This window comes from Hemiscyllium ocellatum, chromosome 22 (assembly GCF_020745735.1).
Source record: "Hemiscyllium ocellatum isolate sHemOce1 chromosome 22, sHemOce1.pat.X.cur, whole genome shotgun sequence".
NCBI lineage: Eukaryota > Metazoa > Chordata > Chondrichthyes > Orectolobiformes > Hemiscylliidae > Hemiscyllium > Hemiscyllium ocellatum.
In genome coordinates, this window is record NC_083422.1 from 3,608,104 (window position 1) to 3,635,247 (window position 27,144).

The 27,144-nt window shown below is 42.7% G+C and overlaps 1 protein-coding gene across 1 annotated transcript; it reads left to right on the plus strand.

Annotated features, from left to right (window-relative positions):
- Positions 1-416: 416 nt before the first annotated feature.
- LOC132826193 (protein phosphatase 1K, mitochondrial-like) lies at positions 417-25,648 on the plus strand. Its single transcript, XM_060841841.1, has 7 exons — positions 417-461; positions 7,715-8,161; positions 8,249-8,349; positions 12,957-13,119; positions 16,695-16,839; positions 16,929-17,063; positions 17,918-25,648. Exons 2-7 carry the CDS (start codon positions 7,749-7,751, stop codon positions 18,047-18,049), a joined length of 1,089 nt encoding a protein of 362 aa, XP_060697824.1. The 5' UTR covers positions 417-461; positions 7,715-7,748; the 3' UTR covers positions 18,050-25,648.
- The last annotated feature ends 1,496 nt before the right edge of the window (positions 25,649-27,144 follow it).

Here is a 27,144-nt window from a genome sequence, read left to right on the forward strand (position 1 = left end):
ATTAATTAATGTTAATTCTGTTAAGTAAGGTTGCCTTTTTGCTCTTTCATTAAATTTTTTGAAGAATTACAAAAAGAATGAGCAGGGTAATGCAATGGATGCGGTTAGTATGTGTGTATTTCAGACAAACCTTCAAATAAGTTAGGACACATTAAGATCAGAACATGCAGAATCACTGGACCATGAGTCGAATGCATAATGCACAACAAAACAGAAAGCAGATTGTGATTTACCGTCAAGGTGAACATATTTTCACAGGGCATTTAGTCTAGTAAATGTATGCCAGGATTGACAAAGTGAATGAGAGGTGTAGTGAGAGTCCGCTGGCAGGGGTGCATTTCCCGAGGCTTGGCCTGTGTCTCGCTCCGCGGTGCTCTATATAAGCGCGGCTCTCAGGCGGGTTGGTTGACGACGTTCAGGGGAGAGCGCCGTGTGCTAAGTGTGAGCCCAGTAACCGCCTGGTGAGTGTTTTTTGGGGACACTTAAAATGTTATTATTGTCCGTATTAACCCGGACAGTCGGTTTAAACCGAAAGTGCTGGCGGAGTGTGAATGTCAAGGAGTAATTATTGCGAGAGGTGGAGGGGAAGGGGTGAGTTTTTTGATTTGAGTCGATGCACGCTGCTTGGTTTGTGGTTCTCCAGATACATGCCGCAGAACTGCATAGCACCAGCTGGGCTTGGAGCAGCGGTGGTATCATGTTTATCTGTATGATCATCCTCGACAGCTGACCGACCTAAGCGGGAGTTGCTGCCAGCACATTAGTACACAGTGTGCTGAGGAACTTGTATCTGGTTTCAGCAAAAACCAAAAATGTAGAAACTTGGATTGGGACTGCATCTTTAGACCAAACTGCAGTAAAGGGATAATCCCTCAAGCGAGCAGTTGACTTTTTCTTTCAAAACAGAAGTTACTAGTGAAGTTATGCAGGTCTGGCAGCATCCCTTTGATGAAAGTGAAATTTTGAGCTGGCTGACTCTTCATACTGAACAGGTTCCCTCGGGGTTGGAGTCATACGCACACAAAATTGGTTGTGGTTGTTAGATACCAGTCATTTCAGTTCAGTTCCAGGACATCTCCGTAGGTGTTCCTTGGTAATATCCTAGGTCCAACTGTCTTCAACTTCATCAATCACTATCTCTCCATCATAAAGTCAGAAGTGGGGCTATTTACTGATGACTGCATTGTTTGTGAGTCTGATAATGAAACAGTCCATGTTCAAATGCAGCAGGATCTAGACAATATCCAGGCTTGGGCTGAAAAGTGACAAAGAGCATTTGTACCACACAGTCAGGCAATCTTCATCTTTATGAAGATAATCTAACTTCTACCCCTTGACATTTAATGGCATTACCATCACACTCAACATCCTGGGAGTTATCATTCACTGGGAACTGGACTACACATACAAGTATAATGGTTACAAATGCAGATCAGAAGCTAGGAATATTGTACTGAGAAGCTCAGCACTGACTCTTAACACCTGTTGACTGTCAAGGCACATGTCAAATGGTGATCACTTGCCTGGATGAGTGCAGTTCAACAACACGTGTTTGACACCACCCAGGGCAAAGCAGCCCACTTGATTGGCACAGCAATCACTCCCTCCACTGACACTTAGCAGCAGTGTGTACATCAAGATACACTGCAGGCATTCACCAAAGTTTCTTAAATCAGTGTTTTTAAACTAGTATATATCAATGTTTGTGAAGCAGTGCTGCTTTCTCTGAGCATGGCTGCGTCTATGCTTCCAATCTGCTCTGGTTCCTCTGTCTTACTCAGTGGTATCAGAATCAGGAAGTAGGAATAGGTAATTGAGCTCCCTGAGCCTGCCCTGTCATTTGATGGCTGATCCCATTTTGGCCTCACCACTTTTCTGCATGCTCTCCAAAACCCTCCAACCCAGCAATAATAAAATCTCTCCCTCCCCTTTAAACCTAATGTCCTAGAATCCACTCTGGGGTAGTGAATTTCAGATTCATGATCCTTAGGGAGCTGTAATTTTCTGCTCCATATTTAAATCTGCTGCTCCTTATCTTATAATTATAGCTCCTTGCTCTAGATTGCCCCATGTGGAAACATCCTTTATATATCTATTGTCAAATCCCTTTAGCATCTTGTATATTTCAGTTAGATCTCTCATTCTTTTAACGTGAGTAGGCTTAAACCACCTTGTCATAAGACAAGCCCACATCTCTGGAATCAATCTGGTGATCCTCCCCTTAAATACCTCCAGTCTAACTACATCCCTCAAGGGGACCAATATTGTATACAGATTGTACATAATTGTACACAGGATCTGAAAAGTGACTACAGAGAGTTAGGTTGGAAGATGAAGAGCAGGACGAGTAGAGTAGTGATCTCAGGTTTGCTACCAGTGCCACGAGATAGTGAGATGAGGAACAGGCAGTGAGTGCAGCTTCACACTGAGTGCTGGTGCAGGAGGGAGGGCTTCAGATACCTAGACCATTGGGATACCTTCTGGGGAAGGTGGGACCTGTACGTGAAGGATAGGTTGCACCTGAACTGGAGGGGCACAAATGTCCCGGGTGGGAGATTTGCTCATGTAATTCGGGAGGGATTAAGCTAGTTTGACAGGGGGTGGGAATCAGAGCCACATGTCTGAGAGGGGGACAGTTGCAGATGGGGCAGTGCCAGGATGTATTGAATCTATCAGGAAGGTTTCTCACGCGATGAAACAAAGGGATCGATTAAAGTGTGTCTGCTTTAATGCAAAGTGTCCAAAATAAGAGTGACAAACTTAGAGCATGGATCAGTACTTGGGGCTATGATGTTGTAGCCATAACCGAGACGTGGATTTTACAGGGGCGGGAGTGGTTGCTTGATGTTCCAGGGTTTAGTATGTTTAAAAAGAACAGGGAGAGTGGAAAAAGAGGGGGTGTAGCATTGCTAATCAGTGTATCACAGCTACAGAAACAAAGGTTGTTGACTAAGGTTTCCTTACTGAGTTAGTAGGGGTAGAAGTTAGGAACTGCCACAGAATTGGTGGAGGGTTTCTACAGACCACCTAATAGTATGAGAGATTGAAGAACTCTCAGATGGGCTAATTCTGGAAAAATGCAGAAGTAGCAGGGTTGTTGTTATGGGTGATTTCAGCTTTCCCAATATCGACTGGAACCTCTGAAGTGCAGATGGTTTGGTTGGAGTAATTTTTGTCAGGTGTGTTCAGGAGGGTTTCCTTACTTGGTATGTAGAAAGACTGACGATGAGAGAGGCCAGTTTGGATTTGGTGCTTGGCGATGAGCCAGGACAGGTGTCAGATCTCATGGTGGGAGAACACCTTGGTGACAGTGATTACGACTGCCTCACATTTAGCATAGCCTTGGAGAGTGAAAGGAGCAGTTACTGAGGAATGATATTTAATTGGGGAAAAGGAACTTATGACAGGAAGTACAGACTGGGAGCAATTGTTCTACAGAAAGGGTACAGCAGACATGTGGAGACTATTTAAGGAGCAATTGTTGCGAGTGATGCATGAATTTCTTTCTCTGAGAAAGGTAAGAAGGGGTAAGATTAAGGAACCTTGGATGACGCGAACAGAGGAGCTTCTCGTTAAAAGGAAGAAGGTAGCTTCTGGAAGATGGAAGAAGCAAGAATCTAGCACAGCTTTAGAGGATTACAGGCTTGCTAGAAAGGAGCTCAGAAATGGACTGAGGAGAGTTAGGAGAGGGCATAAAAAAGGCTTGGCAAGAAGGATTAAGGAGAACCTAAAGGCATTTTACTCATACGTGAGGAATGAGAGAATGATCAGGGAGAAGATAGGGCTGATCAGGGATAGCGGAGGGAACTTGTGCGTGGTGTCTGAGCAGATAGGGGAAGCCCTAACTGAGTTTTTGCTTCGGTTTTCACCAAGGAAAGGGACCTTGTGAATGGAAACTTTGAGGAGCTGGGATACAGTCTTGACCAGCTTAAGATTGATGAAGTTGATGTGCTGAAAATTTGGGAAAACATTAGGATTGATAAGTCCCCAGGGCCAGATCAGATTTATCCTAGAGAAAGAGAAAGGAGGTTGCTAAGCCGCTGGCGAGGATATTTGCCTCCTCGCGTTCTATGGGAGTCATATCGGAGGATTGGAAGGAGGCGAATGTTGTTCCTCTTTTTCAAGAAGGGTAGTAGGGAAATTCCTGGCAATTACAGACCAGTCAGCCTTATGTCTGTCGTCAGCAAAGTTTTGGAAAGAATTCTGAGGGATAGGATTTATGACTATTTGGCAAAGCATAGTATGATTAAAGGCAGTCAGCATGGCTTTGTGAGGGGCAGGTCATGCCTCTCAAATCTTATTGAGTTCTTTGAGGAGGTGTCAAGACAGGTCGTCGAAGGTCAAGCACTGGACGTGGTGTATGTGGACTTCAGCAAGGCATTTGATAAGGTTCCCTGTGGTAGGCTCATTCATAAAGTCAGGAAGTATGGCATACAGTGAGAGTTAGCTATCTGGATTCCGAATTGGCTGGCTGACAGAAAGCAGAGTGGTTGTAGATGGAAAGTATTCTGCCTGGAGGTCAGTGTTGAGTGGGGTCCCGCAGGGCTCTGTTCTTGGGCCTCTGCTCTTTGTAGTTTTTATAAATGACTTGGATGAGGAGGTTGAAGGGTGGGTTAGTAAGTTTGCAGATGACACTAAGGTTGGAGGTGTTGTCGATCGTATAGAGGACTACTGCAGGCTACAGCATGACATAGACAGGATGTAGAGCTGGGCTGAGAAATGGCAGATGGAGTTCAATCTGGATAAATGCAAAGTAATGCATTTTGGAAGGTTGAATTTTAATGTTGAATATAGGATTAAGGACAGGATTCTTGGCAGTGTGGAGGAACAGAGGGATCTGGGTGTGCAAGTACATTGATCCCTCAAAGTTGCCACCCAAATGGACAGGGTTGTTAAGAAAGTATGTTGTTTTGGCTTTCATTAACAGGGGTATTGAGTTTTAAGAGCCGCGAGGTTTTGCTGCAGCTCTACAAGTCCCTGGTGAGACTACACTTGGAATATTGTGTCCAGTTCTAGTTGACCTACTATAGGAAAGATAGGCTTTGGAGAGGGTGCAAAGAAGGTTTACCAGGATGCTGCCTGGATTGGAGGGCTTGCCTTATGAAGAAAGGTTGAATAAGTTTAGACTTTTTCTCTCTGGAGAGGAGGAGGAAGAGAGGAGACCTGTTCGAGGTATACAAGATACTGAGTGGAATATAGAGACAGGATTGACTGGTACGAGGAGTCATATAGTTTGAAGATATAAGAGGAAGGTATAAAGGATACATCAGAGGTAGATTCTTTATGTAGACAGTTGTGAACATATGGAATGCTTTGCCAACTGTGGTGGTAGAAGCAGAGTCATTGGGGACATTTAAGTTACTGCTGGACATGCACATGGCTAGCAGTGAGTTGAGGGGTGCATAGGTTAAATTATTATATTTTACATTAGGATTAAACCTCAGCACAACATCGCGGGCCACAGGGCCTGTTCTGTGCTGTACTTTTCTATGTTCTACGTTCTACCACTCCTATGGTCTCACTCATTCCTTGTAGTTACAGCAACACTTCCCCTTATACACTCTTCCTTTAACAATAGAGCCAAAATTCTAATTGCCTGCTGTACCTAGTTTTAGTTTTCTGCTGATATTCTTGCATCTTCAGGAGAAGAGATGTCTGCTAAGTTACGTGCCAGACCAATTATTCTGTATGACTGTGTGGCAGTTGCATATCATCTTTCCAATGTGTTGTGAAATTGTTTCTCAAAGTGCCTTAATACTGAAGGTTAGGAACCATTGTCTTGGGCTGCACTTTCCAATTCCACGACAAGTAACATCTTGAAGGATAAAGATAGCAGGTACTCCTGTTTTTACTTCAAACCACACACCGTCCTAACTTGAAAATATATTGCTGTTCCTTCACTGTTAGGTTAAAATCCTGGAAAAGTCTTCCTAATGACATTGTGGTGGACCTACGACAAATAGAATGGAGAAGCTGAAGAAGGCAGTTCACTATCTAAGAGCAACTAGGGATGGACAATAAATGTTGGCCCAGCCAGTAATGCCCATATCCCATAATATACCATAAACAGCAAGAGGCGCTACACTGATCTCTGGGGGACCCTGTCGAACACAGGCTTGTAGTTAGAAAAGTACTCCTCAACCAACTTCTTGCCAATTAGTTAATTCTAGATCCAAACATCAAAGCTCAGAAACCATGAGATCCAAGGAATTTGGGCTGAGTCTTCCATGTAGGACCTGATCAAAAAACTTGCTGAAACCATAGTAATCTGCCAAAACTGTTGCCATTCTCTACACAACAGGTCACCTCTTTGGACAAATTCAATCAAGTTGGTTAGACATGACCTCCCCTTAACAAAACAATGCTGACTGTTCTTGATTTTTCAGTCTTGTCTCTCCTAGTGCAGGTTAATTCAGACCTTCTGAATTGCTTCCAATAGTTTCACCAGCACTCTGGTTAGACTGGAGTTTAGTTTCCTGCTTTGTCCCTTTTCCTTCCTTGAATAATGATTCCATATTGTCTGTTCTCCAGTGCTCTGGCACTTCTCCTATGGCCATTGAGAATTATTGTCCATGCCATTGCTGTTTTCCTGCTGGCCTCACTCATAAACCTGGCATAGATTTCATCTGGGTCTGGAGATTTCACCTACCTAAGCCTGCCTGACCATTTAGAACCTCCCCTTTCTATGCTAGTTTCTTTAATTACATCATAGTCTTTCTCATTTGATTTTTGTAGCAAATACTTTTCTTACCCTGTGTAGGCGTGTTTTGCTCTGGTGCAACCCATCCAGTTTGTACTGATCCCCTGAAACCTTCCCCTCACACCATTCCTCCAGCCACATATTCATCTCATCCTGCTATTTCTACTTTGATCAGCACATTGCTCTGGTAGCAATCCTGAAGTAACTACCTTTTTGAGGTTCTACTTTTTAAACTTGCTTCCTAACTTCCTATATTCTGCTTTTAGGTTTGAAAAAAAATGAATGAGAGCCTATGTCTTGATACCTTTATGAGCCATGACCTTCACCTTCCTGTTCCAGAATATCCTGTAGTTGCTTCAAGACATTTATTCCCTCTGTATCTGTGGAGTGAGCACCTCTTTGTATATACTATCAATAGTACTTGGGCTTTCAGGAGCTACAACAGGAAGCACTTACTGCATTAATTCTAGTCCTGGGTACTGGAACTGTGCCCAACTTGCACAGAGCAGGAGGAACATGTTGCTGTGAACTGCATTCAGTGATAACTAAACTGTGCTGTTGCTACTGATATGCCATATTTGCTTGATACATTTTTTAGTCATTTTTTAAATTGCTTCAAAACATGGGCATCAATGGCTCTGCCAGCATTTGTCCATTCTTGATTGTTCAGAGGGCAATTAAGTAAACCATGGGTCTGGAGTCACATGTAGTCAGACAAGGTCAAGATGGCAGTTTCCCCCTCAAGGATATTGGTGAACAAGATGGGTTTTTCCAACAATCTGCAATGGTTTCATGATCTCATTTAGACTCTCTTCCACCTTTTTTCCTAAAATTCCATCATTTATATCATGGTGGGATTTCAAACCAGGTCTTCAGATTAATGGTTGAGCAATCATCCCACTAGACAAAGTCCCCACAATGAATGTTATTGGACTCGTTGCTATTGTATCAGTTAGATTTTGACTTGCTAATGTAAGTATAGTAAACTTAATAACCTTTTTCTTTCTCCTCAAGGTTTCTGTGAAGATTTCTGTATTAGACCTTTGTTATGGCCACGTTTGCAGTCTCCCTTGTTTGCCGCCCTGGCAGGTTTCTAGCTGATAAAACAATGAAGCTCATGTGTTTCCAGCAGAAACCTCGCCATTCCTGTCCATTGTCCACTGTTAGCACTAAAATGAACTGGGCAGCTATTGAACGAAGCAAGCAGTTCCCAACTTGGGAAAGCTTTGGCATTTGGTTAGATGACCCAGTTATTTTACCACCTAGAATATCAGCTCTTCAATATAAAGAGAAGATAGCCAATGTTGGCTGTGTATGCCAGATTGGAAAGAGAAAAGAGAATGAAGATCGCTTCAGTGTACTTAAACTTCCAAATGGATTATCATGTTTTGCTGTCTTTGATGGGCATGGAGGGGCTGATGCTGCTGAAATTTGTTCCCAATACATTGGGCACTATATTCAGTAAGTATTTGACTTTTTTTTAGCAATGTTTAGATTTTTAGGTTTTGTCCTTATTGCACTGATGTCCGCTTTTATTTTTTTTCAAAGACAAAATCTAAAAATAGAAGCAAATTTGGAAAATGTCTTGCTACATTCGTTTCTACAAATAGATAGTGACTTCATACAAAACACTTATGGTTTGAAGGAAGGTGAGTTGCAATCATCTTCTACCTGAAGGGTGCCATATGTTGCAACAGATAATCAAAATATAAATTGTATTTGGAATGCTGTTGAATTTCTCATGTGTTAACATTGTTTGCTGGGGGGTTTCTGGATCCACATTTGAGAAACCGTGAGCTTGGAATGCTGATGAGCATTGTCATTTCTTCAGCTGTGTTCTTCTTCCTAGCACTGGAGTGATTCCAAATTGAACAGTGTCTCACTGTAAAAGAAACTCCATGTACTCTTCCATAAACCCTCTGTTCTTAGAATCTTCTATTTAAAAAGGATGGATTTCCTATTGGCATTTTTAAAATCTTTCCTTGGAGCTGGTTAGCTGCAAATTTGGCCATTGAATAAAAGAAGCATTTGAGACAACTCCTCCAATTTTAAGGCTCATAGATGAGTTGTTTCCTCCATTCACCCAGGCAGAATGCTAACTAAAATGGAGAGCAGGAAACTTGTTCCTGTCTTCTTGCAGACTTAACAGAACAAATGGCACCTATCTCTGTCACTAAATCAAGCCACTGACCAAACTGTTTGAACTGTGATCTTAGCAATATTATGAACACTAATTTGCAAAGTAGATTTGTATGCCATTTCTGCATTAACAATTCTAGCTATTAATTGAGTAATACAGCATGGAAATAGACCCTTTGGTCCATCTAATCCACAGTATGTTCCAAAACTAAACTAATCTCTGCTGCCTGCATTTAACCCATATTCCTTTAAACACACTAACCACTTTTTCTTAAAATGTTGTCCCTCATGTCCTTTTTTAAAAGTCTTTGTCCTCTCTCCTTTGAAAATATGCCCCCTCGTTTCAAATTCAGCTCATCCCCTAACCTTAACAAAAAGATCTTTTGCTATTCACCTCATGATTTTATAAACCTCTATAAGGGTACCCTTCAACCTCCTACACTCCTGTGGGGGAGAGAACACCCAGCCTCTTTTAATAACTCGAACCCTCCATCCCCAGCATCACGCTGGTAAATCATTTCTGAACCATCTCCTGTTTAATATCCTTCCTATAGCAGTGTGACCAAACTGCAGAGTACTCCAAAAGTAGTCTCACCAATGTCCTGTACTCGGTAGTTTTACTTCTGTTCAAATGGGTTTTTATCCCTATTTGTTATAAGAATTATGGATCTAGAAATCCATTTCAGAATTAATCTAGCAAATTGGGTGTTAATCCCTAAGCATGTTTCAGAATTTGTGGCTCTTGGTGTCATTCATATTTTGCCAACCTCTTTGGATATTGACTCTCCCTGTGGCCATCGCATTCTGAGTTGGCACTTGAACTGGACCTAATGACTCAAAGACAGGGACATTACCACTATCACAAGTCCTCTCTAGTTGCAGCTTGTATACTAGCACAACACTGGAGCAGGGAATGCTGATTGTCACTGCATTAAACAGGGTGGCATATTATTTCAGTGGTTAGCACTGCTGCCTCAGTGTCAGGGACCCAGGTTTGATTCCAGTCTTGGGTTGAAATGATTGTCTAATTAGAGCTTGCACATTCTCTGCATGAGTTTCCACTGGGTACTCTAGTTTTCTTCCACAGTCCAAAGATGTGCAGATTAGGTAGTTTAGCCATGCTGGGTTGCCTGTGTCGAAGAGTGGTGCTGGAACAGCACAGCGGCATGGTGGCCCAGTGGTTAGCACTGCTGCCTCACAGCGCCAGAGACCCAGGTTCAATTCCCACCTCAGTCACAACTGACTGTGTGGAGTTTGCACATTCTCCCTGTGTCTGCGTGGGTTTCCTCCGGGTCTTCTGGTTTCCTCCCCACAGTCCAAAAATGTGCAGGTTAGGTGAATTGGCCATGCTAAATTGCCTGTAGTGTTAGGTGAAGGGGTAAATGTAGGGGAATGGGTCTGGGTGGGTTGCTCTTCGGAGGGTCAGTGTGGACTTGTGGGGCCTGAAAGGCCTGTTTCCACGCTGTAAGTAATCTAATCAAGTCAAGCAACATCTGAGGAGCAGGAGAATAGATGTTTTGACCATAAGCTCCTATTCAGGAATCTGATAAAGAGCTTTTGCTCAAAATGTTGACCAGTTGTGCTTTTCCAGCACCACACTCTTCGACTCTGATCTGCAGTCCTAACTTTCTCTAAGTTGCCCGTGTCTAGGAATGTGCAGGCTAGATGGATTAGGCATGGTAAAATATGGGGATAGGGTAGGAGACCGGGGGTGGTGTAGTGCGATACTCCTTGGCAGGTCAGTACAGACACAATGGGCTGAATGACCTCTTTCAGTACTGTAGGTATTCTGTGATAATAACAGCTTAATTTGTATGTAGGATAGTAAGTTATTCATGTTCATATTGCGTGCAATTCTGGTCTCCATCCTATCGGAAAGATGTTGTGAAACTTGAAAGGGTTCAGAAAAGATTTAAGGATGTTGCCAGGGTTGGAGGATTTGAGCTGTAGGGAGAAGCTGAACAGGCTGGGGCTGTTTTTCCCTGGAGCGTCGGAGGCTGAGGGGTGACCTTATAGAGGTTTACAAAATTGAGTGGCATGGATAGGATAAAAAGACAAGGTCCTTTCCCTAGGTTGGGGGAGTCCAGAATGAGAGGGCATAAGTTTAGGGTGAGAGGGGAAAGAGATCAAACGGATTATAAGGGGCAACTTTTTGACGCAGAGGGGAGTGCATGTATGGAATGAGCTGCCAGAGGAAGTGTTGGAGGCTGGTACAATTGCAACATTTAAAAGGCATTTGGATGGGTATATGAATAGGAAGGGTTTGGAGGGACATGGGCTGGGTGCTGGCAGGTGGGACTAGATTGGGTTGGGCTATCTGGTCGGCATGGACAGGTTGGACTGAAGGGTCTATTTCCGTGCTGTATATCTCTGACTCTGAACAATGAGATCTGACTCACTTTCTGTTGCTGTGATCACAGCAACAACAAGGCTTAAGACAGAATGGTGTCACTCTAAATCAAGGCAGAGTCCTAGAACCAGGATTCAGTGAGAGGATCGGCCACATATGTTGTAGCATGATAGCTTTTAAGGTGGATAATTCTGGACATGTATTTATTAGTGGGACAGAAAGTATCTGATAGCAATTGTCATTTTGAAATGGAGGAAGTTGTGAAATATATCCACTATAGTTATGTCTGGAAAAATTCCTTTTATCAGACTTAACTTTGATCAGTTTGGCCGAAAAACGAGTTTCCGATTATGTTCACTTCTGCTCTGAACATTCTGTCCAATTCCAATTAGTGTCTGGCTGTGTTTCGCTTTCCATCTTGTCATGGTTTGCCTTTCAGAATCTTGAAACTTTGTGCTGTTCTGTTTTTAATACTACTCATTGCTTTGCATTAATTTTTATACACCATATATACAGTTTTCAAAAAAGCATAGCATATTTAACCATTAAACATTGCCAGCCTGTCTTACAAGCATTAGTATTTCTGTTTTGTGGCTCCAAGCTTTTGCAATTCTTTATTTTTGGGATCCTTTTCCAGTTTTGAAGGCCTTGTTTTCGGTGTTAATGGGGCTGGGATGCGTTTTGGGGTTTTTGTGCTTCTGGCTCTCTAACCATTCCTCTTCCAAGCAATTTTGATATTAGCTTCATTTTTGTAACAATTTTGCCCACAAACTGATCAAATTTTGGAAGATTATCACCTGGAAAGAGTAAAACACTTGCTTGTTTCTTATTTAACTAGTTTGGTTTGTATTGTGGCAACTACAACTCTCTCTCTCTCTCCCTCCTTTTTTTATTTCAACATTTGAAAGAGTTGTACTGCTGTATACATACATCTGGGTGGTTTATTAATGTGTGATTTTAATTTTAAATGAGATGTGCCAGGCTTTTGATTTGTCACGACTTCTATGTTTCAACTTAAGCAAAGGAGTCTAACTGTTCCTTGTCTGGGTTAATGAAGACAGCAAATGTTTATAAACATTACCATGCTAACTCCTTTTGTGAGGTTGTCCTTCTTTCTAAGTCGAACACCCATTTGTTTCTTAATTTTATTACCCTGTTTTTAAGCTTCAGTTTTAACTCCTTGACTTAAATACATCTGACTGGAATCAATTGTATAAATATACAGTGAATGGTTGAGGTAGTTAGTTTTCAACAATGAAATTTCTAACTGCAGCTTAATTGAATTTTTAATTTGCAATCACAATTTTCCACAATTGCAATCCAACTAAGACATTACTCTGAACCGTAATTACAAATAGGCAACCTTGCAACTGTAATTTTTTAATGTAACTTAAATTTATAGTTCAAAAGCTTTTCTTGTTGCTCCTAATGGTTATAGTTTTTAAATATGACATGAACCTGATATTATAATTGCAGTTAATGAAGCTTGTTGTAATGCAATTATTTGAATGAGCAGCCTCTTTTAATCAGTATTTGGCAACAACTTCAACAGTAGAAATTGAGATTAATTTTGGTATGAAAGTTTTTATTAGTAGTACAAAGTGAAAATGATTAACTCATGTTATGACTTTAATCTTGAAGGCTTTGATTTATATTTGTCCTTTTCGAAATCTATTCTAAAGTTATCACATTATTAGGGGTGACATGTTTTAATCATGGCATTAAACATTGTTGGACAAAAGTTTCTTGCCATTTTAACCCTTCCAGGTGAACTGTTAACATCAGGGACAACTGCAACTGTAGGTTTGATGAATGAAACAGTGCTTGTAGTCGCCAGTGTTGGAGATAGTCCAGCGATTCTTTGTCGTGAAGGGAAAGCTAAACAATTAACAGAAGATCACACCCCAAGAAGGAAAGATGAAAGGAAAAGGTATCAGTACATCTTCAAAATAAATCTGTTCTAATTTGGGTGGCTCATTTTATAGAAAGATTTAATGCAGTAGTGTGCACTGTAGGTTCAACAGTTCAATAAGGTAAAAACAATGACTGCAGATGCTGGAAATCAGATTCTGGATCAGTGGTGCTGGAAGAGCACAGCAGTTCAGGCAGCATCCAACGAGCAGCGAAATCGACGTTTCGGGCAAAAGCTCTTCATCAGGAATAAAGGCAGTGAGCCTGAAGCGTGGAGAGATAAGCTAGAGGAGGGTGGGGGGTGGGGAGAAAGTAGCATAGAGTACAATGGGTGAGTGGGGGAGGGGATGAAGGTGATAAGTCAGGGAGGAGAGGGTGGAGTGGATAGGTGGAAAGGAGATAGGCAGGTAGGACAAGTCTGGACAAGTCATGGGGACTGTGTGGAGCTGGAAGTTTGAAACTAGGGTGACGTGGGGGAAGGGGAGATGAGGAAACTGTTGAAGTCCACATTGATGCCCTGGGGTTGAAGTGTTCTGAGGTGGAAGATGAGGCGGCCTTCATCCAGGCATCTGGTGGTGAGGGAGCGGCGGTGAAGGAGGCCCAGGACCACCTTGTCCTCGGCAGAGTGGGAGGGGGAGTTGAAATGTTGGGCCACGGGGCGGTGTGGTTGATTGGTGCAGCTGTCCCAGAGATGTTCCCTAAAATGCTCTGCTAGGAGGCGCCCAGTCTCCCCAATGTAGAGGAGACCGCATCGGGAGCAACGGTTACAATAAATGAAATTAGTGGATGTGCAGGTAAAACTTTGGATGTGGAAGGCTCCTTTAGGGCCTTGGATTGAGGTGAGGGAGGATCTCTTCATTTTCAACTGCCGCCGGGACATTAACCGCCTCAATCTGTCTACCCCCCTCCCCCACTCCAACCTCTCACCTTCACCACGCACAGCCCTCCAATCCCTCTGCTCCAATCCCAACCTCACCATCAATCCAGCGGGTAAAGGGGGCGCAGTGGTAGTCTGGCGCACTGACCTCTACACCGCTGAAGCCAAACACCAACTCGAGGGCACCTCTTCCTACTGCCCCCTCAACCATGACCCCACCCCCCATCACCAAACCATCTCCCAGACCATACAGAACCTCATCACCTCAGGAGATCTCCCACCCACAGCTTCCAGCCTCATAGTCCAGGAACCCCGCACTGCCCGGTTCTACCTCCTTTTCAAGATCCACAAGCCTGACCACCCTGTCCGACCCATTGTCTCACCTGCCCCACTGAACTCATCTCTACCTACCTCGACACTGTCCTATTCCCCCTAGTCCAGGAACTCCCCACATACGTTCAAGACACCACCCACGCCCTCCACCTCCTCCAAGACTTCCATTTCCCCGGCCCCCAATGCCTCATCTTCACCATGGTTATCCATTCCCTCTACACCTCCATCTGCCATCACCAGGGCCTCCAAGCCCTCCGTTTTTCCTCTCCAGATGTCCCCAACAGTACCCTTCCACCGACACACTCGTTTGTTTGGCTGAACTGCTCCTCCCCCTTAACAATTTCTCCTTTGAATCCTCCCACTTCCTCCAGACCAAGGGGGTAGCCATGGGCACACGTATGGGCCCCAGCTATGGCTGTCTCTTTGTTGGCTACGTAGAACAGTTGATCTTCCGTAATTACACCGGCACACTCCCCACCTCTTCCTCTGCTACATTGAAGACTGCATTGGCGCCACCTCGTGCTCCCGCGAGGAGGTTGAGCAATTCATCAACTTCACCAACACATTCCACCCTGACCTTAAATTTACCTGGACCATCTCTGACACCTCCCTCCCCTTCCTGGACCGCTCCATCTCCATTAATAACGACCGACTTGACACTGACATTTTTTTACAAACCCACCGATTCTCACAGTTACCCTGGATTACACCTCTTCCTACCCTACCCCTTGCAAAAATGTTATCCCATATTCCCAATTCCTCTGCCTCCGCCGTATCTGCTCCCAGGAGGACCAGTTCCACTATAGAACACACCAGATGGTCTCCTTCTTTAGAGACCTCAATTTCCCTTCCCACGTGGTTAAAGATGCCCCCCAATGCATCTCGTCCACATTCCGCACCTCAGACCTCACCCCTCCAACCGTAACAAGGACAGAACGCCCCTGGTGCTCACCTTCCACCCTATAAACCTTTGCATAAACCAAATCATTCGCCGACATTTCCACCACCTCCAAAAAGACCCCACCACCCCTTTCCGCCTTCCGCAAAGACCGTTCCCTCCGTGACTACCTGGTCAGGTCCACACCCCCCTACAACCCACCCTCCCATCCTGGCACTTTCCCCTGCCACCGCAGGAACTGTAAAACCTGCGAACACACCTCCTCCTTCACCTCCATCCAAGGCCCTAAAGGAGCCTTCCACATCCATCCAAGCTTTACCTGCACATCCACTAATATCATTTATTGTATCCGTTGCTCCCGATGCGGTCTCCACTACATTGGGGAGACTGGACGCCTCCTAGCAGAGCGCTTTAGGAAACATCTCCGGGACACCCGCACCAAGCAACCACACCGCCCCGTGGCTCAACATTTCAACTCCCCTCCCACTCTGCCGAGGACATGGAGGTCCTGGGCCTCCTTCACCTCCGCTCGCTCACCACCAGACGCCTGGAGGAAGAACGCCTCATCTTCCGCCTCTGAACACTTCAACCCCAGGGTATCAATGTGGACTTCAACAGTTTCCTCATCTCCCCTTCCCCCACCTCACTCTAGTTTCAAACTTCCAGCTCCATACAGTCCCCATGACTTGTCCGGACTTGTCCTACCTGCCTATCTCCTTTCCACCTATCCACTCCACCCTCTCCTCCCTGACCTATCACCTTCATCCCCTCCCCCACTCACCCATTGTACTCTATGCTACTTTCTCCCCACCCCCCACCCACCTCTAGCTTATCTCTCCACGCTTCAGGCTCACTGCCTTTATTCCTGATGAAGGGCTTTTGCCCGAAATGTCGATTTTGCTGCTCATTGGATGCTGCCTGAACTGCTGTGCTCTTCCAGCACCACTAATCCAGAATCAACAGTTCAATAGCAAAGAATGGGACACTAGTTAAGTACTTAGCATGCTGTGTGAACAATCCTAGTGTTAAGGAGATTTAGTGTTGGTTTGACTTTTTTAAAAATAATACAGCTACTGGTTGTTGTATAAAATCAAATTTAAATCTTTTGCATGAGGAGAGAGGTTAAGAGAAATTCTAATGTTAAATAGGGAATGGTTGATTTGGAAACTTTTTTTAATTAAAATTGAAGAGATATTAAGATGGAGTTACAGAACTATAGGGAGACAATGAAGTAGCAGAATTACTGCAAAGAGTTGGCAGTTACAATGCGATGATGGAGATTCAGTATTATAGATTTCTGCTGTTCTATCTCTAGCAGCAGTTGTATAAATGTCACTGTCAGACGAAGAAAACATACAGACATCAAGCAGGCTAGTCATGCATGTTCAATTATTTGGTGATCTGAAATTGATTTTTAAATTTTGTAAAAATTTGGTTGGAAACCATAACTGGAGGTTGCAATTCCATTTTTTTTTAAACTCCTAAGGATTAAGGAATGTGGCGGTTTCATAGACTGGAATAGTGCTGGAGATCCTTATGTGAATGGTCGATTAGCCATGACTCGTAGCATTGGGGATGTGGATCTCAAACCTTTTGGAGTAACTGCTCAACCAGAAGTTAACACAGTCAAGGTAAAATATTTTGAGTTTTAGTTGTGCCTTGTATGTTGCCTTTCAAAGCATTTAGTCTAACTGTACATAATGTTAACATTTATTACTAGTTAGAACATACAAAAGACTGTTTCCTGATCCTGACCACTGATGGAGTTAGTGGAATTATGGAGGCACAAGAGATGTGTGACATTGTGAAAAAATACCAGGATCCATCAGAGGCTGCTGGAGTTGTAAATGAGCAGGCAAGAAAGATTATTACATTTAATTGTCGACAATATGACTTCCTATTTCAGGTCCATTGTTCCCTGAAGGTGACAATGCAGGTGAATAGAGTGGCCAAGAAATCATATGGGAAGCTATCCTTCATTGGACGGGGTATTGAGTACGTGAGTTGGCAGGTCATGTTACAGTTGTACAAGACTTTGGTTTGGCTACATTTGGAACACTGCATACAGTTCTGGTCGCCACATTCCCAAAAGGATGTGGATGCTTTAGAGAGGGTGCAGAGGAGTTCACCAGGAAGTTGCCTGGTATGGAGGGTGCTAGCTATGAAGAGGCTGATTAGATTAGGATTATTTTAATTAGAAAGACTGAGGTTGAGGGGGGCCTGATTGAGACCTACAAAATCATGAGCAATGTTGACAGGGTGGATAGCAAGAAACTTTTTCCCAGAGTGGAAGACTTAATTACTAACGATCACAAGTTCAAAGTGAGAGTGGAAATGTTCTTCACTCAGAGGGTGGTGAGTGCCTGGAACACGTTGTCAGCGGAGGAGGTAGGGGTGGGAATGATAGCATCATCGAAGATGTATCTCAACAGATACATGAATGGGCAGGGAACAGAGTGATACAGATCCTTAGAAAATAGGCAGCAGTTTTAGATGGATCTGGATTGGCACTAGATTGAAGGGCCAAAGGGCCTGTTCCTGTACTGTAATGTTCTTTGTGCTATTTGTCATTGCCATCTTTTCACTTAATAAAAGTTGCCAGTGAAATTTAGAATGTAACTATGATATGACAAGTTCTCAAAGAGAATGGGAACTACTTTCACAATTTTTAAACCAGCCATTTTATATCTTTGTAAATGTAAATTTCAGGCTCTGCAATATGGAACACAAGACAATGTAACTACCATGGTTGTGCCACTTGGTGCCTGGGGGAAATACAGTACTTCACTTGGTCAGACCAGTTTTGGAAGGATGATGGTTGCAAGCTCCAGATGGTACTGAGTGTTCACTGATATTGGAAACTACTATAGACGAATCCAGATTACCACCATTTTTTATAAAATATATGTTTGTACTTGTGTGTTTTTGGATTTTTCCTACATATGTTGCAACAGAAATTGATACTGTGTGTAATCCACATCGGTTATTTTTCTTTGTTAGATCTGAATACTGTTGCCATTCACTTGGCAATGTCAGCCTTTGACTATCCATTCTGACTTTGCCACGGTTGACTTGTAGCTATAACCCAACATTCAAGTAAGTGTCCTAACATCCCTGGTGTTCATATGTATATTATACTATAGCATTGGACAAGAGGCAATTGTGATTTACATGTAATGTGTGTAAGCCTGAAAAGCTGGGTGGGGAGCAAGGAAGTGAGTTGAGTATCAGCACAGACATGATGGGTGAAAAGGCTTATCCTATGATGTACATAAAAATGGACTAACCGATCCATGTCTTCATTTATGGTTCATGTGCATGTTATGGACTGGACCAGACTCCATCCAAATCTATTAAGAAGATAGGATCTAGGTTAACTCTTATTTTAAAGGCAAGTTCCTGGCATCTTGTTCCCAATAGAATCCGATTGGTCAAACTGGATTTAAGGCAAAACACACTTTATTCATCCTCTATAGTTAAAATACAATGAGAGAAGAAATTGGAATACTTAACTCTATTGGGAAAATTAACAGAATAATAAATTATTAACTGTTCCAATATAGTAACAACCCACAAACACACCTTAAAAGAAAATTCAGATACTGTCTCAAATGCAACTCCAGCAGCAGGAAGAGAACCCACAGCTTTTAGCTGGATCCAAGAAGAGTGGGGGGAGGAAGTATCTTCCACTTTTTCAAGATACTTGAAAACTAAAACTGAAAATCCTGGTTCTGTGGGAGCTTGACCACACCCATTCAGGCTGCTTCTGTTGCTCGATTTGAAAAACCCAAGTCTTCACAATCTGTTTATTTTGCATTTTCAGTAAGCACCTCAGCACCTCTGTTTTCCTCCTTTCTTAAAAACCAGGATAAAATATACCTCTTAAAGTCCGAGTATCGTCACATGCACCTCTGTGCCTTTTTCAGTATCTGAGCCCATTTTAGTTTTCTTGTACACCTATTCAGTCTTGTCTTTAAAATGCATCTGTACAATTCCCTTCATTCCATTCTTCTGGATGTTTCTCCTGATTTCCCTATTTCATTCCTTAGTTATCATATATTGATTTCTAGTTTCACAATTCCCTTCACAAATATTATCTTGTGGATGCTGAATTAAACGCCAGCTCGCGGACGCCTCCTCCTACTGCCCCCTTGACCATGACCCCACCTCCCACCACCAAACCATCATCTCCCAGACCATCCATAACCTCATCACCTCAGGGGATCTCCCATCCACCGCCTCCAACCTCATAGTGCCACAACCCCGCACCGCCCGTTTCTACCTCCTGCCCAAAATCCACAAGCCTGACTGCCCCGGCTGACCCATTGTCTAAGCCAGCTCCTGCCCCACCGAACTCATCTCCGCATACCTCGACACGATTCTATCTCCCTTAGTCCAAGAACTCCCCACCTACGTTCGGGACACCACCCACGCCCTCCACCACCTCCATGATTTTCGCTTCCCCGGTCCCCAATGCCTTATCTTCACGAAGGACTCAAAGCCCTCCGCTTCTTCCTTTCCCGCCGTACCAACCACCGACACCCTCCTTCGGCTGACTGAACTGGTCCTCACCCTGAACAACTTCTCTTTCCAATCCTCCCACTTTCTCCAAACTAAAGGAGTTGCAATGGGCACCCGCATGGGCCCCAGCTATGCCTGTCTCTTCGTAGGATATGTGGAACAGTCCATCTTCCGCAACTATACTGGTACCACCCCCCACCTTTTCCTCCGCTACATCGATGACTGTATTGGCGTTGCCTCATGCTCCCACGAGGAGGTTGAACAGTTCATCCACTTTACCAACACCTTCCACCCCGACCTCAAATTCACCTGGACCGTCTCAGACTCCTCCCTCCCCTTCCTAGACCTTTCCACTTCTATCTTGGGCAACCGAATCAACACAGACATCCACTATAAACCGACTGACTCCCACAGCTACCTAGACTACACCTCCTCTCACCCTGCCCCCTGTAAAAACGCCATCCCATATTCCCAATTCCTTTGTCTCTGCCGCAACTGCTCCCAGGAGGACCAGTTCCAATACTGTACAGCCCAGATGGCCTCCTTCTTCAAAGATCGTAGATTCCCCCCAGACACGATCGATGATGCCCTCCACCGCATCTCCTCCAATTCCCGCTCCTCCACCCTTGAGCTCCGCCCCTCCAACCGCCACCTGGACAGAACCCCACTGGTTCTCACCTACCACCCCACCAACCTCCGTATACAGCGTATCATCTGCCGTCATTTCCGCCACCTCCAAACGGACCCCACCACCAAGGATATATTTCCCTCCCCTCCCCTATCAGCGTTCTGAAAAGACCACTCCCTCCGTGACTCCCTTGTCAGGTCCACACCCCCCACCAACCCAACCTCCACTCCTGGTACCTTCCCCTGCAACCACAAGAAATGCAAAACTTGCGCCCACACCTCCTCCCTTACCTCTCTCCAAGGCCCCAAGGGATCCTTTCAAATCCACCACAAATTCACCTGCTCCTCCACACACATCATCTATTGCATCCGCTGCACCCGATGTGGCCTCCTCTATATTGGGGAGACAGGCCGCTTACTTGCGGAACGCTTCAGGGAACACCTCTGGGACGCCTGGACCAACCAACCCAACCACCGCTCAACCCAACCAAAGGCTCAACACTTTAACTCTCCCTCCCACTCCACCAAGGACATGCAGGTCCTTGGACTCCTCCATCGCCAGACCATAGCAACATCACAGTTGGAGGAAGAGTGCCTCATCTTCCGCCTGGGACCCTCCAACCACAAGGGATGAACTCGGATTTCTCCAGTTTCCTCATTTCCCCTCCCCCCACCTTGTCTCAGTCGATTCCCCCGAATTCAGCACCGCCTTCCTAACCTGCAATCTTCTTCCTGACCTCTCAGCCCCCACCCCATTCCGGCCTATCACCCTCACCTTGACCTCCTTCCACCTATCACATCTCCATCGCCCCTCCCCCCAAGTCCCTCCTCCCTATCTTTTAGCTTAGTCTGCTGGACACACTTTCCTCATTCCTGATGAAGGGCTTATGCCCGAAACGTCGAATTTCCTGTTCCTTGGATGCTGCCTGACCTGCTGCGCTTTAACCAGCAACACATTTCCAGCGATGCTGAATTAAAACCTTTCAACTTTTTTATTTTGGGGTCAACACCAACCTTCTGTCTTTTTAATCTATTATTTAAGCACTTGGGACTGAAATTGTATTTGCTGGATTCTGGACTGAGGCCATCCTGCATGTGTGATGTTTGGTCACACAAATCTGATCATAACTGAAATTGACAGATTGTCCACAATTTTCAGATTATCTACTTATCAAATGTTTAAGTTTGTAAGTCTGAATGCTCAACAGACTGACTTGTTCAAATGTCCTTCCTGATGAAGTGCTTTTGCCCAAAACGTTGATTTTCCTGCTGCTCAGATGCTGCCTGATTTGCTGTGCTTTTTCCAGCACCACACTCTTGACTCTAATCTCCAGCATCTGCAGTACTCGCTTTTGCCAAATGTCCTTCCTCCTGAGCAAAGGTTGTGAATGAATCCATCTGAATTTGATACAGCTGCTGCAATCCTGTATGGAGTTATCATGTAATCACTGAGCTCAATAAAACGCAGCCTTTTCAATTTTACTCTGTTCCAGTTCTTTCCAATGTAAAAGGCAACTGTAGTTATGGTGCTAAAGTGTGGTACCCCATTTATCCATTAAAATTAATCTGCCAATTGTATGTCCATTCTGAAAGTTAATATTATTTTGTAACTTGTTGCAATCCTCCTCATTATTAACCATTTCCTCCCACTCTACACTGTCATCCTACAAATTCAAATTGATTCCAAAGTCCATATTGTAAATCATGAACAGAACTGGTCTCGTTGCTGATGCTGGTGAAGTACTACTTCCTATTTTCTGCCAAACTGAATAGTTACCATTTTACTTCTACTGTCATCAAGACAGTACAACCAGCAAACCATTGTCAATTGACTTCACATTTTGATTTTGAGAGCACAATTAGTATTTTGACCATTATCTACTTATGATTTCTAAAGGGGATGCCTATTTATTCTACAATTAATATTAAAGGCTCACCAGTCGAAAGTTTCAACTTGCTCTGAAGAATAGATATCGCAGTAGTTATGTATTAGCCTTCTGCAACTTTCTGTTAAATGCATGTACAGGGATTACTATCTCAGTTTTAAAAATGCATGGATGTAATCATCTTCCATCTCCATCTGTCTTTAACTCCTATACTTAAACTTAGAAACCAGAAGCAGGAATTGGCCATTCAATCCTTCAAGCCTGTTCTGCCATTCAACTTGATAAGACCAAAATAGATAGGAGCAGAAATTACACCATTCCGTCCATTGAGTCTGTTTCACCATTCAGCCCTGAAAAAGGGTTACACCTGAAATATCAACATCTCCACCTCCTGATGCTGTGGCTTGCTGTGTCCTTTCAGCCCCCTGCTTATCTACCTTGGATTCCACCATCTGCAGTTTTTGTCTCTCCCAACATCCAATCCTTTTGCCACTTTCTCCCTGTAGTCTTTGATCCCTTTGACAGTCAAGAACTTATCTATCTCTGTTTTAAATATACTCAATGACCTGACCTCCACTGCCTTCTGTGGCAACCAATTCCACAGATTCACCACTCTTTGGCTAAAGAAGTTTCTCCTCATCTCTGTTTTAAATGGTTTTCCCTTTACTCTAAGGCTGTGCCCTCCGGTCGTCATCTCTCCTGCCAATGGCAACATCTTCCCAATGTCCTCTCTGTCCAGACTGTTCAGTAAGTTTCAGTCAGATCTCCCTCATCCTCCTTACCTCCATAGAGTATAGTCCCAGAGTCCTCAAATGTTCTTCATACGTAAAGCTTTTCATTCCTGGGATCAATTTTATGAACCCCCCCTGGACCCACACTGTGATATGGGGTCCTCTATCTCAATGACTTGCCTGCCTTTTTCTGAATGTCCTTTGATACTGCCTGAAAGCAATATACTTTCCTTGGCCTGAGAACCATTTAAGTCTAATTGTTTGCCAATATGTTGTCCATTTGATTTTTTTTTTGGCCCCTAAAGCTGTCACCAGTCTGTTACTTAGTTTTCTTCATGTTTTAAATAAATACCCTGTATTGTAATAATTGTGGTCTCTATCCCCTTTAATGTTAGCCATGCTTGGTTACTTCCCTGTTACTAGATCCAATAGCAAAGTTTCCCTTGTTAGACTTGCAGATTAAAGGTTAAATTCATTAACTATAGTCCTCCTAGACCATGGGACGACTACACTATCTGTGGTGGTATAACCTGAGGGTCACCACCTCTTTGAGGAAGAGAAAGTGTGACTTGCATGGTAACCTCAGCCAGTGGGGGAATTGAACATCACTCTGCATCACAAACCAGCCATCTAGCAAACTGAGCTAACAAATCTGACTTTTGTAAAAAACATTGTTCCATTATCCCCTCTAACTACCACTTCTGGCCAATTTAATATCAGGATGTTTGAAAACACCCATGATTGAACTTTAAAAATCCATAATTTATTTGCATATTTCTTCCATCTCCTGTCCAGTATTGTGGTCTGTAGAATACAATTATTTGACTGATTTTTGTTATATTAACTTTATCTAGTTACTTTTGCTGATGGCCATATTACACTTATGTACCCTTTCCCTGCTCTGTATCCTACAGTGTCTAATTCCCCCAATGCTGGTTGTCTTAAAAAAAAGCATGACTATGTATTATTCAAACACTGTATCCAGTTCTGTTTTGAAGTGTACAAAATTTATACTTTAGTCACCTTGTTACACCATCACAATTCTATCTATCTCCTCTTCTAAGTCGTGTAGAAATGATTAAACTATTGCCTTGTTTTCAAGTCCCATTTTATATAGGGCAGGTTTATTTTTTGTACATCCTTCTACCTTTTTTAGAAAGGTAAAATTCCAATACTCACGTCTAAATTGTGCTTCTCTTCTGCTGATTTGAAGTATAGCATCTCACTAACTCGCTAATTTGAAACATCTGAATGGCATGAAGATGCTGTATTTGTGACAAGTAATTTTCCGTACCCATTCCAACTGGCTTAATTTTAATATGAATGCAAAAAACCCTTTAGCACTGCATGTACTTAATTATCAATTGTAGATTATCATTTCTTTAATCAGACATAATTAACTTGACCCTTTGTTACTGGGTATAGCTCTTTTTGTTTTCCCTCACTGAACTGTGGAGCTTCCTTTCCTGAATTTTCTCTTGTTCTAACCTCTCAAGGTGACTTTACAATCTTTGTGCCTCTATTGGTTGTCTGTCTGCCTTGTACCTTGATCCGAACTGGTAACCTGTTTTCATGTGTGATTGGAGTGGTTACGTTTAGCCTATTAGATGCCCTGCAGTTATTTTGACCCAAGGTAAATTATAGGTATGTACTTTGTTTCAGAAGGTTATTGTTGAGACTTCACTAAATTGGTATTGTGTGTATTCAGAATATTTAATTGTAAAGCTGTTCAGAATCTATCCAACCGTGTAATATCCCCTTGCCACTTGTGTTCTTGTAAAGTGGCTCTGTGGATGAATCAGATAAGGAATTAACATTTGTCTGTCAGATGTTTTAAAGAGTACATTTTTCATGGTTTCTCCTGCTCCAGTGCTAAAACAGGATTTTTTGGTAAACTCCAATACTGTACCAAGTTTGTTTTCTACCTTTCAGATTATTGTTTTGTTGACTGACCTATCTTATTTGTGACTTTAAGAAAACTCCATATTGGGCTGCTTGTAGTACTGCTCTAATTGTTTGTTTGTTTGTTTGATTTGAATTAATGCTCTAGTAAAGGCTAATCAGTAGCTGAATTTTTCTCACCTTCAAACGCAAGACTTCTCCTTCAATCCCATTGTATCAAATTGAGAGAGCCTCCAAAGTATAGCCACTATATTGAACCGCAGAATGCATTCTGTGTGCAAAATAACAATTACTTTTTTGAATGATAAAGTTCCATTAATGCTCATTTCCAAAATTTTGGCTGTGTAGCTGAGGAGCATGAGAAATCAGAGGAAATCCCTGCCCTCCTCCATGGCAAAATTGATTAGTCTGTGTATTAACACATTAATGCAGTATTGATCTTGTTTGTTTCAGTTTAACTGTATTTTGAGTTGTGTCCTTCAACATATTGCATTTTTCAATCCAAATTGTTTAAAAATGTTTGTCTTTGTACAACCTCTTATCCTCCTCAGTTAGCCTAACTGATGTTTGACTGAACTTTAGTGTATGAAATTGTCTTCTAAAAGTCTACTTCAAATTTTGTGCAATGTAATTACACGTGTAACATACAAGCTGCGAATGCAAACGGATCACTCCCACTGTCTAAAACCCATTTGTTCAATTAAATATTTTTCAAATGTTTAACTGTATTCAGTTTCACCAAGTAAATGAATAAATTAAATTATTTTAGCAAAGATGTGCATTTGTGCATGAATGATCGTGGTAAGCTAACTTTTTGAATACAAAGCCACTCAAATTTTTAGCTTTTATCACTCTCTTTATTATAAAAATGTCAAAATGTTACTTTTTTTCCATGATATCTCTGTTATTGTCAATGGGGATGACAAATTTAGAATGGTTAGAAAGTCCTGCAGAAAGTTGGAAGAAAAGCTTAAGCTGCCGTACATTTTAAATCTGAAACGAGCGGGAAAGGGTGGAAATTTTGTCATTTAACATCTGTGAAGAGTACATGTAATGTGTGCCCAATTTCACCTTCTGAAACTCAATTCCACTAAAGCATGTACGAGGGACGCACAATCACCAATGATACTGATCATGCTGTCTATACCAAACTAAATTCATTCCTTTTGGAATGTGAATCAGGATTTTTGTCAAAACAGCGGAAGTAATTTAATATCCTGTGTCTTACCCAATTTTACCCATCTGTTAAATTATCATTGTCCAAGTTTTTTATATAGGAAATCCAACATCTGACTTCATACATCACCACAATTAACATCAATTTAGATGTGTGATTTTGAGCTTTTTACTTTGACCATTTCAAATTGTAGGGTTTTGTTTGATAAAGAAAGTTCTTTATCAAAACTCACCTGTCATTATTCAACCAATAAATTTACTTCCTCTGACTACACTGTCCTTGCCACAAATGTTGGCATCAGTCATGAGCCTTCTGTGTTTTAAAACCTCTTCAGCCCATTATTTCTATATATTCTAATAAGTTAAAGGAGCTAACTAAACAAGGGCGGTTATGGGCTAGACTATTACAAGGGTCTCTGGATTAATGTGTTGAGGGCCTGCGTTCAAATCCTGCCATCATAAATACTTAAATTTGATTGCCAGACTTTGAATTCCAGATATGTAATGAAACTATTGTTAGAACCCCCATCTTGCTACTAATGACCTTTTAATGTAATCTTATGGAGGAAAATGTGTCCTTACCTGGTCTGGCCTACATGTGACTTGTGATGCAGAGCAATGTGGTGGATTCTCAACTGCCCTCTGACCAATTGGGAGTTGGCAATAAATGCTGACCGAGCTTCATCTTGTGAGTGATTTTTTAAAAAAAGATATAGAAGAATATCTATAAGGCTGATCGCACTCCTTAATTTGAATAATCATTTTTTTTAGGATGTGATACTCAAATAATAATCTCAAAACCAAGTACAGAGGACAAGAAATTGGTTTGCCCATTTGAAATAAAATTGGCAAAAAAATACTCAAACTGCTGGTTGCAAGTGAATCTGCTTTATGGCAACCATGAATGCTTAGATTTTATGTTGCACTTGTGCAGATAAAGGCATTCCAAGTTTGTTATTTTATTCCAGTTATGTGGAGACTGCCAGCCACAGTATGGAAGAGCAGCCATAACTGTCCACCTCCATGTAACCAAGTGAGTTACTTACCTGTGAAATTGCAGTAACCCAGGCCCCAACCTCCCCAACCACCAATG